General features: G+C 40.4%; 1 protein-coding gene across 1 annotated transcript in view; it reads left to right on the plus strand.

Annotated features, from left to right (window-relative positions):
* The window catches only part of CDH23 (cadherin related 23), a 2,828,172-nt gene that overhangs the window by 1,441,280 nt on the left and 1,374,128 nt on the right, over positions 1-12,764 (plus strand). The window contains exon 16 of the mRNA XM_086919477.1: positions 10,666-10,771. Coding sequence (XP_086775603.1) covers positions 10,666-10,771 — 106 coding nt within the window. The remainder of the gene's footprint in view (positions 1-10,665; positions 10,772-12,764) is intronic.

Below are 12,764 nucleotides of genomic sequence, written 5' to 3' on the forward strand. Positions count from 1 at the left end.
TTAATATTATGATTACTAACTAATCAGTGGTTCAGTGAGGCGCATCATCCCGTCCAGATTAAAGAATATTTCAGATGTGTCGGGTTCTGCAGCAATCAGTAAGAGTTGTTCTCAAGTGTCCACGCACAAATCACAATTCATCTTGGATCAGGGCCTGACTTTGACTTCTGCATAAGAGAATACATATCTTCAAACAGATTGCACTGCTTCAAGGCTCTTTAAACCGTTTCTAGCGAAGGTTTCATGGATGAACTCAATATAGTCTTTGTCAATCCATGCTTACTAAGGAGTGTGGCTCCTCCACAACTTTTCTCCACAAAAAGAGAGAGTTACCCAGGTGAACCAGAAAGGACCGGGAAGTGCAAAGTAGTAACAAAGAATTGTCCTTTCTGTGTTTGTCAGTGGTAATATGATAAATCACATCCAATATAGAGTGAACCAAAAGAAATCTCAATTATAAAATATAGCAACACGTACAATTATACAATTCATTTATTATTTTCTTCAAAATAACAAAATTAGATATTGGTATGATTCCCAACACATTTTTGGGTGCAATTAAAAGCATATATAACACACAAATCAATACAGAATAAAAATCCAGCACATACGTTTTTCACTTCAATAGGATAATTTTTACAATAATACATCCAGTAATACAGACTATTAAGTCTGATACATCACATATAGAAACTTATTATATTGCTGTTTATAAAAACCAATACATTAAAAAAACAAATTACTTTGTCCTTGTGTCGACGCGCTTCGGTGTGTCTTTTTAATTTGGAAAAACCTTCCTCAGGACTCAAAGTTTTAAATCACCTAATCTTGATCCAACATATCCTCAATTATGGATCAGTACATATTGCTCTGGTTCCAGAAATAAATTATTTTGTTATGATCTTTTAAGCCTCCATCTCAATCAGGTCAAAACATTCGTTTAAAATATAAGGGGTCTTTCCTTTGTGCCCACTTAAGTCTGCAGCTTTACCGGTGTTCATAATTTCACCATTTCCATTTAAAGACTGTCGGTGGTATTTACCCCCTTTGCGGAAATAGTGTCCTTCATGTAAAGTTCCTCTCAGGGTTATTCTTGAATAGAACTTGGGGCTTGTTTAGTCACCCTTCAAGGTCCTACATCCACCGCTTTATACAAATTAGGGCGATGCTCAAACCTTTGTGGACGCGCAGCGTCTACCAACTCGGGAGGTTCTGGAAATTTACGAATCCCAGACCTTTCCTTGAGAACTGCTCGTATAGCATCCTAGAGCAACCATCTTCCTGGTCTAATTGTTCAACTATAAATGATAGACAATTTTCTGTATTTGCCCTCTTTACGTTCAAAAAGCAGTTGTTTTTCTTTCTACTAGTCCAAGGGAAGCTCGTCATGAGAAAAATACAATCTTGCTTTCCCCAATCTAGAAGGAGGATCCATTCCCATCTTCTCTGCTGGACCATGTGTTCTACTTAAACATATTCCACATATTTTCAACCAATATGTGATTTTGAAGACTATGATGGAAGATTGACTATGAAGACTTCTCCGTACCCCACCTGAATTTGAGCTTAAGTACATAAACTCTGCATTCATCCTCTTCAATCTATGCCCTTTTCAAGATGATATTTGGCCTAAAGCTTTTATTAGAATGCCAGGTTGATGTTTATTGGGGAAGAGAGAAGCTAGCTACCGAGCTATGAAAGATGGCGGACTCTTAAACGACCCCTGGGCTGCTACCTCATACCTCAGTGAGCTGATCGAATGTGTCCAGTTGCTATTCTTTGCTTCCTGGCGTTGGAGATGAACTTGTGGCTTGTGGTGTTCAATGTGAAGGAAGCACACAAGCCCAGCAGTCACCAAATTGTGTCCCTTCGATGGCTTCTGAGTTTGAGACTGATCTACATTTGGCTGTTCCATCGCAGACCAAGGATGATGCCCAAACCATCCAAACCACCTTGGACTGTAGGCAATCCAGCATCTGTCAGAGGTGGGAGTTAAGTGCTGGAATCTGCTGTGGATAACAAGCACCGCGGGCCACCAGTAATGATATGGGGAAATAAGTGTGAAAGTTACATTTTGTGATTCTCAAATAGTGATTTTTAGAGAATCGCTATTTGAGAATCGCAAAATGCTATGTATGTATGATTTGCAAAAAATGTTGCGAATCCTACATATTCCTTAATTGCGAATCGCAAATTGCAATTCGCAATTAAGGAATACCTCCCCATTCATTCCTATGGGCCTAAAGGCCCATAGGAATGAATGGGAAGACATTCTCAATTTGCGATTCTCAATTAGAGAATCGCAAATTGAGAATGCAATTTCAAGGGTGCCTGGGTGTCAAAAGGACACCCTGTTGCACCCCTGAAATGTGCATGAGTGCCTATGTGGCACACATGCATGCCCTAAGGGCATGTATGTGTGCCACATGGAACTTTGAAAAATGCAAAAAAGTGCATTTTTCAAAGAAATCGCAAATTACCACCAACTTGTAGTTGGTGTTAATTTGCGATACCTTATGGCCAAATTGCACTTTTTCTGGGCCTTATACATTGCATTTAGGGAATCGCAATTTGCGATGCCTTAAATGTAATCGCAAAATAGGGAATCTCAAATTTGCGATTTCTTATTTTGCGAGGCTGTTTTGCTTACATACATACCACTTAGCTATTTTGCAATCGCAGATGCCGAAATTCGTCGAATTTCGGCGTTTGTGATCGCAAAATTACCTTCATACATATGGCCCCTTGTTCAATCAGTACCCGATATTTGTCATGCACAAAGCGACAATCGCAGAGTTCTTTGTGGGGCTTCAGGGGGTGAGCAACACAAAGATATCAGGTAGACTGAACAAGGGCAATGCAGGGGTGGAGAACCTTGCTCAGGTAGAATATTCCATTGTGGTCATGACAGCCTTTTACTTGAACAGGAGCGACAGCGGAGCACTCCAGATTGTGCTATAGGAATACCGGTTAGTGACCCAGGTGCAGGTATTATAACCCTTGCTTCTACTGTTGAACGACACGGATATTTCCAAAAATGCCATCACTCTCACTTTCTTAACTGTAATCAAATAGGGGTAAAAAAAATGTGCATGGATGTCTCTGCACTGCAGGTAAACCAGGGGCCCGTTCCAGGGTGGAGATAATCAAGGCGTGAAGGAAATGATAATCCATCATGGTGGCTAGACTCTAGTCTGGTTTCAGAACAGAGAATCAAGGAAGGGGCAAACACAAATATTAATACGGACTCTGCGTGGAAAGCCATAGAAGATGCCATAGTAAGATGTAATAAAGGCGAGACTTGGTTCACAGACAAATAAAGCCCTGCTGAATATGGCATCAGGAAACGGGTTTTTTTCACTCTCTGATGTCTCATCAGAGGTCTATGATGGTAATGAGGGCTCTGACAAGAGTAATTTAACAGACTCTGACAATGATTCTATGGTGAGAAGGCGCAGGGACAGCACAAAGACAGTCTATGGGCATGGCTCATAAACATTATGTGGGCAATACTGGGACTACTCTACGACACAAAGCATGGTTATTGAGACACCGCTGCTATATCCTCTCTCACGCAGAGTATGGTTAAAAATGGACAATAATAACTATTTATGATAGACACAATGTTAATCTTTCTATATTGATCTTAAATTCCAGTCCAGTAATTAACACCCAGAAATACTGATACCACCTGAATTGGTATTTTGGGATGCAAAATCACTTCACTATTCCACGAACTTACCAAAGGAATAAGCACATTTCCAGAAGAAATTCCCACACTATGACCTGGCAAGTGAGTCTCTGTAAACACCCGAGGTAATTCTGCATGTGGTAATGCCGGCTGTAAACAAAATTGCATTACTAAGATTTCCCTGTTGGAGAAGTAACTCACATTTCTTCACATATCAATAATTCATAATAGATGAAATTGCATGGCTATAGAGCTATCCTCCGCCTTGTGTTCTGTCACTTCATTGACTGTTCATTCATAAATATATCTTTACACTGGGCATGGCAAGAGTAGTCTTCTGGCATCATAACTTTGACCATTGCAAGGATCCTCGTTATTTTGCAGGAGCTTCGTCTCCTATTCCATTGGCTAATGAGAAAACAAATCGAGTTGCAATCTACAATCTCGTTTTCAGTTGTGATAACTATCTGGAGAAGGACCTTTCAGACATATGAGCTTGTATCTAGTTGGCCTAACGGCTAGGACAGTTGACCTAGAATCTGGGCAACTGGGTTTGAGTCTCGGCAGTGATGCTGAACATCCTGTGATTCTGGGTAAATCACTTAATCTCGCCATGCCTAACAAAAATGAATGTGTCCTCATGTAACGTAACTGGTGCTAATGTAAAGCGCTCTGATACCTGATTCGGGTCAAGTTTGCCCTATATAAAAGTCTGCAAAAAAATACTCCAATTGAAGCAGTGAATCCTTCAAAGGAACAAAAGAACAAACGGGGCCTGACTCACAAAGGTTAACTTACATTTTTTATAAGTTTGTGATTGTTTGCTATTTGCAAAGGCATTTTATTAGGAATATGTTTATGACTGCGGAAACTCTGTAGTTGTAAAGATACTACTAATAAAATATGGCTATTATCGATAGAATAAGTTAAACCTGAAGGGTTGGGCACACACAGGATCAATGATGGAAGGATGGTGTAACAAGTGAAAAATCACCTTAAGAAAGAACCTTACTGATAATGAAAGGAAGATTTATTTTCAGTGGTGTTTGGTCTGGCCTAGAGACACTTCTAATTGTCTCACCAGGCAAGTCTTTTTCAAAAATCACATTAGTATACACACACTCACCCACACACATTTATTAATATTCAAGATCTTTCTTTCAGTCAGCCCTCTTTATTTTGTAGTCTGTTTGAATGCCATTCACATATTGCTTCCACCGAGCATAGGAAACAGCATGAGTCAATGGGTCAACCTACTTAAACCATTAGCTATCTTCACCGCCAGTGGCACCATTTTGCGTGTGCACATGTACACATTTGCCTAGAAAGAAGTCCACTTCAGTAGTAGGACTTGTGGGTCAGTTTTGCTTTCATTTAATTGATGTTTTTTTATTTTTTTATATGTTTTTAAGGGAACCACCAGCTCATGAAACACAGCTAAAATAGATAAATAAATAAATACAACAGAACATACTGGCTTTGCCAATGGTTGTTTATAGGTTTACATTGGGAGACAGCTCTGGCTGCCACGTGAATACTGAAATGGTACTCAGTAGTGGCTGCTACGAATCGGGAGAGGTGGGGCGGGGGGGTGAGAGGGTGGGGCGGAAATGACATTTTTTTTAAAAACACTTACCTGGGCTGGTCAGCCGCAACCTCTCCTCTGTCCTCTTCTTCCTGTCTCCCCCGTCAGCAGGAAGCAGCAGGAAACACCTGGTTCGCCATAGCCAATCACAACGCTGAACTGCAGTGTTGTGATTGGTCTGAGCACTGTGGTTCAGCAAACAGACGGGAACTGGGAGGCTTTCCATCTCCTCACCAGGCTGTGTAAGCAAGCCTGGTGGGGAAGATGCAAAGTGTGCAGGACTGAGGGCCCGAGAGGGCAGACAAGCAGTCATTGACACTTAAGGAGTGCAAACCACTCCACTCCCTGCTCTGGCGCCCCGCCCCATCTCGAGAGCTACAGATTTCAATAGTAAAAATAAAATGATAAAAACGCTAGTTGTTATCATTTTTTTCCCTTTTGAGCAGTGGGGTGACGCCGCCACTGCTGGTACCTTGTCAGTGTCACAGACTCTCGGTCTGCATTTTTAAAATCCAGATTGCATGTCTTTCTACTAACATGACTTAACCTCATCGCTGCGGCGGTAATTTTCGCGCTACGCGGCTTTTTTCAAAAAGCCGCGTTAGATGACGAGCTCAGCTCGTCATCCGCACACGCCCCCCGTGGCTGATGACGAGCTGAGCTCGTCATCAGCATCGAAGGGGTTAAAGAAAGTGAATAATTCATTTCAGTCCCTAAGAGGCTCTACTGAATACAATATCTTCAATATAAGTATATGCTTACTTTTCAGAAATAAGTCAAAGAGCCTAACACATCCTTAAAATAAGGCACCAATTTAGTAACATTTTAAATAAATCATTCGGGTTTAGAAAATGTTTTATTTGTTCTTCGTTTCCCTACTTTCTTCTTTAATTTTCTTCTTCTCAATCTTCATTTCTTCTTGATCATCCTCTCCTTCTGTGTACATTCACCGTGGACCTCCTTGAAACAACCCCAAGGTAGCCAGCCTCACACTTTTGTTTCCAACTCTCAGCCTTTATGTATACTATGCATGTCCTCTTCCATAGAACAGAACTCCTTCCTCCCACACTGTACACATTAGGAAGTCCAAATATTCTGAAACATGCACTCCGCTTTCTGCCTCAAACCTCGTAGTTTATATTTTATGAATCTTTCTTCTTAAAAACACACGTGGGCCATATGTTCCAAGTGTTGTTGTTGGTGCACTGGCATTATTCTGCAAAAAGTACAGGTTTGTGCCTGCTGAGATATGCTTCTCCATCCATGTTCATGTATTGTTAATCGCAGTTGCCATAGCGATTTACATAATGTGCATTTTGATAGACTGCAAAATGCTAGCATTAGGGGGCATGGCTCCCAACAGTGTATTCTAAAGATGCTTTGGTAGTTCCCAAGGGCCGTAAAATATTCAGAGGTTGCTGCATAACTTCTTCGACTAGAGGTGGCGCCTACAGTTCTCAATTGCTAAAAACAAGTGTCTACAATTGTTCGTAGGAGCCTTCCAGCCCTACCGAATCCAAAGGCTGCCAAGTCTTGATTCCACCTCAAGCCTGTTTCTTCCATCCTCCTACGGTTCCTGTTTACATCACTTTTGTTATTTTTCATCCCTGCTTCCATCTTATTTTCTGATTGTATCTTCTTCCTCCCTTGTACTGGTCTTGTCTTACTCTTGCTCAAAATCTGATGATCAAAAATAAGTCTTGGTTTACCCATATTTTCTACTTGCATTGTATTTGACATTAATATTGTATCTTATTTCTTTATTGCATTCTTTTTGTCTCAATAAAGTTCTTTAAAGTAAAAAACAAAAACAAAAAATTCTTGGTTCCCAAAGATAAGTGCCGGTGCCCACCCGCCTGCATCCATTAGCCAGATTCAACACATAGGTGCATGTCTACTTAAAATTCACACAGCGCAGTGCAGCAGGCAAGTTCCTGTGCTGCGCTGCGTGAATGCGGGAGTGCTGAAAAGTGGCCTATCAGCTGAGATGCAGCTCTCTCCCGGTGCTTGCGCACTTGAGGCTGCCTAGTTCCATTGCAGGCACCCTTGCACCATAGTGCAGGAGTGCTTTCATTACGGGCGGGATTATTTTTTTGCAGGAAGGAAACCCTTTCTGCAAAAAACAATCCAGAGAGGCATGTTCCTCTTTCTATGTGTGCTGCAGAATGGAGCACACTTAGAAAGAGAAAGTACCAAAGAGAAATAAACACATCCCTCCTTGTTAGGCCTCACTGGGGAAGGTGTGCCATTCGGATGCATTCCCAAGTTTATTAGCTTCAGTAAACCTGGGAATGAAAAGCATGGGTGGGTGCATGGGAATGCCCATATTCCACCTCTGGAATGCCTTCAAAGCAAGGTAATGCAAGGCAGCGCTACACACTGAGTTACTTTGAACTTACTAAACCATGTTAAACGGCTTTGCATGGCTTAGTAAAAACCCAAAATGATTTTGTGCTGGGGCGGCACCCTACAAGTGACAAAACTCTAACACAAAAACATAGTAAATCTGCCCCTTACTGTTTGTGATCTCCATGGGTCCAGCTCAGGTGCAAACCTCAAGTTAAACACCCTCCACGGACAGCATTGGCAGCATGCAGATTCACCCTTTACATGGATAAGTGCCTACAACAATAAACATCAATGCACCAAACGCCAAGGGTTGTGGAGTTGACATCACACCGTTTGACTGCTGTTGAAAGCACATGCTTGGTTACTTGCCTCATCTTTTCCCCTCAGCAGGCTCAAATTTGCTGCTGAAGGAATAGAAGGGCAAAATATGGAAACTGCTCTGAGTACTACAGCAGTATTTAAATCATTTTCCTGGCACTTTCTTCGTGGTCACCAAAGGATAGTGCTTCATTTGGGCCAGTGGTTGGGGATGGGGGCCACTGACACTAATTTTTGGGGGCTGCACTAATATTTCTGCATCACACATTTATGGCGAATGAGGGAGGGAAAAACAAACAAAGCAGAAAGACAGAGGAAGGGAAAGAGGACAAAAACATTAAAAATCGAGAAAGTAGGAACCTGCAAGAATGGTACGAAAGGGCCGGGATTGTCTAGTAGTGGATTAAAGAGGCAGGAGGGGGATTCAAAACTATGCATCCTTGGTATGGGGCAAGCTGACATTTAATAGCATGGGCCACCGGCTTCCAAGCAGAGCTTTGGGTACCCGCACTCGCCCTTAATAAATTAAGCACTGCTAAAGGGAAAGCCAAGACTATCAGCTGCTACACAGGCTCTCAAGCTGGTCTCTAGATATTAAATATTTCACTCTGTGCATGATGAACACCAAAGTGCAAAAAAAGAACTATTTCATTGATAGCAAAGGGCCTGCTTTAGAGTTTGGCTGCTGGGTTACTCCATCTCTAATGTGGCGAATATCCTCTCCAACTTACTATTACAAGTGCATTATATCCTATGGCACTTGTAAAAAGGCCGACAAATTATCTGTCTTGTTTGGAACAGGTACTATAGATTAGCCCCTGAGTCATGACTTCTTTGCAACATGATGAACTGTGCAACACGATGTCCATATACCAAGTCTCAAACATGAGTAGGATTTACAACTTAATGGAACATTTTTTGTACTGCACATTGAATCCCATTCACCAACAAATATAGGCAAGAGCTCTATAAATTAATAATTTGTATTGTAAATTAGTTAATGGCTACATCTTACATATGTTTTGCTGAAGAGAAGCATTGAGCTCATGGAACCGAGAAGTATTACTTTCAACATGTTTAATGGTCACACAACCATCGCTTATCAAAATAATCTTTCAAACTTCAAAATATGCTAATCGTTTCAATTTGGCTAGAAATATTTTAATTCGAACAGGTTCTCATCTAACCATGATGGTGGTATCCAATCTTCAATCCAAGAGATCTACTTTGAGGGTGTGCTGGTCCATCAGCTTCTGCATTACCCAATTCATGTATTTTCCAGCTGAGATATATAACTCATAGAAATGTACTCGGCATTACAAGTCTATTTGCCAGAATTGTACTTTTAAATATATGTCCCCTCTTTTAAGCTACAGCAGTTAACATGGGATACCCGTGATGCAGAAACTCTCATGGATGCCCAGCACATATGAAGCAAATCGGCAGTAATATGACACTGGCTACTCATTGCCCATTTACTTCTAGATTCAGAATACTTTGTTGTAGAAACTCTTCCATCTTGATGCAATAAGAATACTCCATGATGATCCATTGCCTGGTATTCATTAGGATCCAATAGAAAGGTGGGGCAGTGCAAAGTAGACATATACTGATACATCTATCACTATATATGTGGGGCCATGCACAATGGTAAATAGACCATAACGTCATTTTTACGGACCTCTCGTAAATAAATAAGGCTCACTGTTTTCCGTTTTTACTGAGTTTTACAGATCAATACAGACAGAAAACCATTTATTTTTCTTGTTAGTATTTATTTTTAAATGTGGATAAAAACGGAAATTGGGTGCTTTTTGAGTGATTCTAAATACACTTTGGCATGACTGACAGGCCAATAACTATGTGGCTTGATAGGTGAGGGGTTTAAAAAAGAAAGTGTTAGTAAAGAGGCTTACACAGCAGTAGACATGCACAATGCAGATACTGGAATGTTCATATTTTCATACAAGTGCATTGATTTATATTTTGCCAGTGTTCATATCACTGAAACCTGGCATGCATTCAAGCATGACTGAATATTTATTGGTTAAATAAATGTGGAGATATACCAGTTACAGCTTTCTTTTTTTCACAAAACCCATAATAAATATTGATAAATATTGATAAAGTTGACGAGAAATATATATGAATAAATACACATGGAAATGTCAAAAATATAAATACCATGAAGCCGGGAGCCCTATAAATAAAGCATGCTTCCACAACTTTCCATTCTTAGGGAGTACATTGTGGTGGAAAGTTAAGGCAGTCTACTCCATGCGTCTCCAGACTAAAATAAATCCTAGTTACTTTAACTCCAGGTATGTTCTGTTGCATCAAGTGAAGCTCATATGCACATTGAACAGCTTGCAGGGAGTGGCAGAGAAACTGGTGCTAGATGGGCACAGAATCCCAAGTAGTTCTCTAATCATACACATTTGTCTCCCAACACAGCAAGCCTTCTGGTGAAAAATGAACAGTGCAGTTATATTTCTCTGTATAGCCATTGCAATTGTGGACCCTGTTTTATGATCTTTTTACTATTGTACAATAACAATTTTAACATATTTTTTGTTATTTTTTTGTTCTCTTTTTAAGCAAATTTTTCAATGGTTTTAAATAACTATGTAAAGTAAAAATAAACTTAAAAACATAAACTTAAAATTCTGATTAAGAATGATACAACTATTTATCCAATGATTTGTTTCTGTTTATGAACCAGGCCTCTGATGAAGATGCTCCTCCGAATAATCAGATCACCTACAGCATCGTGGCTGCGTCGGCCTTCCGCAGTTTCTTTGATATTAGTGTCTCAGAGGGCTATGGAGGTGAGTCTGAAAAGTCACGGGATTGCGTAACTTAGTCACCAGTGTGTGATGTGCTGGCTTCCATCTTGGAATGCTCGGATGATGATAATGGCTTTGAATGTACTTCTGAGCTATATCGCCCGTTACATAGTACATTCAGAAATGGCTTCAAATGTGTATGTTTACTTTTTGATCAGCAGAGAACATCTATGCAGTCAATTATGAAATAGCATTAGTAGAGATTATCAGTAAACCAGGATACAGTTCAACTAATACTGTATCTCCAATATCTCTACGGTCAGAATATGAAGCTGATTTAGATAGAAATAACTCTTTGTGCGACATAGTTGACCCATATCTCTAATATTATAGTGTAGCAGGCTTTTATCTGGTATTCATCACGGTCATCAGTGAAATGTACCTATCAAAAACCACCCGTAGCCACCGGTGCAATGATATGTCATTCCATATGCCAACAGACTTTAGCTCTACATGGGTGGGATCTTGCTACCAAGCTTGCTAGCAAGATCCCATAAATTAGGAGCAAAATATGTGTATGACCTGCAAGAACCACATTAGAATCCACATTCTCTGACTCAGCCTTTCAACCTTCCAAGGTTAAGAAATAAATAGCATTGTTTGAAACAACAGTAGGAGCTGTTATGTAAAGCGCTATGAAACACCTAAGAGTGCGATAGCAAGCATTAAGTAATTAACTAATTTTTTTTTCGTGGACCAGTGATGCTAAGTTGCTTTTTTGAAACTTTTCCAGGCCAGCTCCCCCTTTCCCACTTTGTCTTAGTGACCACGGTGTTTTATTTTTGGGTCTCCATTTGACAAAGTGTGATACTGGTGATCTAGTGTCACACGTACCAGTTAAACCCAGATAACGTGTGTCATACTGAGGCTTTTCTAGATTTACAAGCTTACTACAGGCACCTGAGTGAAAGCTGGTCAGAAAATGAATTGCCATAACATAGCAGTCTATTAGTAAATTATTAATAGCTGGCCCGCTTTTCTGGTATTTATACCAGAAAAGCTACTTCATGTTGGCCAACTCAGTAGTTCACATGTTAATGGCCACAGAAGGATGAAATTAGAGAAGACTTTCTGGGATTATGAACTTGTGTCCACAAGGCTGTGCACAGTCAAAATGAAAGGAATGCATTCGTCCATTGAGGCACTATTTTGGCACACTACCCCATTTCAGAAATGTGATATTGGTTTACCTTATTTAAATGTTAAAGGAAAGAGTATTCGGTCTCAACAGTGGGAGAGTAGCCTTTCTGCCAACATAATGATCCACCTGGCTCAAATGCGGGCAGACCACTGGTGTAATGATGGCAGTGACTACTTTGTTTCCGCCAAGGCTACAGCCCCAGCGGTGGTTAGTTTTCAGTGCCCATCACCACCAGGAAAACCTTGGCAGTAAGAGCAGAGAAAAGTGCAAAATGTCCCCTTCACCATGGAAAAAAACTCCCATGGCAAGTGGACATAGTTTGGTTTATTTGATTCTAAAACAAAATCCTGCTTTAAGGTTTTGTTTTGAAATTTTTTATAAACTTGAAACAAGTCATGTTGACGAAGCCAGCCATCAAATTTAAATTGCATTTCCAGAAAACGGTGTGATGGCGATTCCTGGATATACTAGATATATCTGCTGGCCCGATCACCATATTGAAATACAGCATTCTGAGTACCCCCAGCATGGCGGTCGTAAAATATTCTGGCATGTCAACAGAGAGTACTTCATCTGTCAATGTATAAATCGGGCCCTTAGTCTTAAACTTAGCAACCAACACTTTACAACATCTGGGATATTGGTTAATTATGATATCTATCAACTGATCTCTTGTTGCCTTTGTGAAAGCTGGTAATTTCCAGACTTCTCAAATGACCACATGCCCCACGTATCACACTGGACCGGTGCCATACCTGTTAACTTGTCACTTGGTTGAACAATAGGCTAAACGCCATCAGTATAATACCTGAGATTTACACCTTTAAAATAGTT

This window comes from Lissotriton vulgaris, chromosome 5 (assembly GCF_964263255.1).
Source record: "Lissotriton vulgaris chromosome 5, aLisVul1.2, whole genome shotgun sequence".
Classification (NCBI taxonomy): domain Eukaryota; kingdom Metazoa; phylum Chordata; class Amphibia; order Caudata; family Salamandridae; genus Lissotriton; species Lissotriton vulgaris.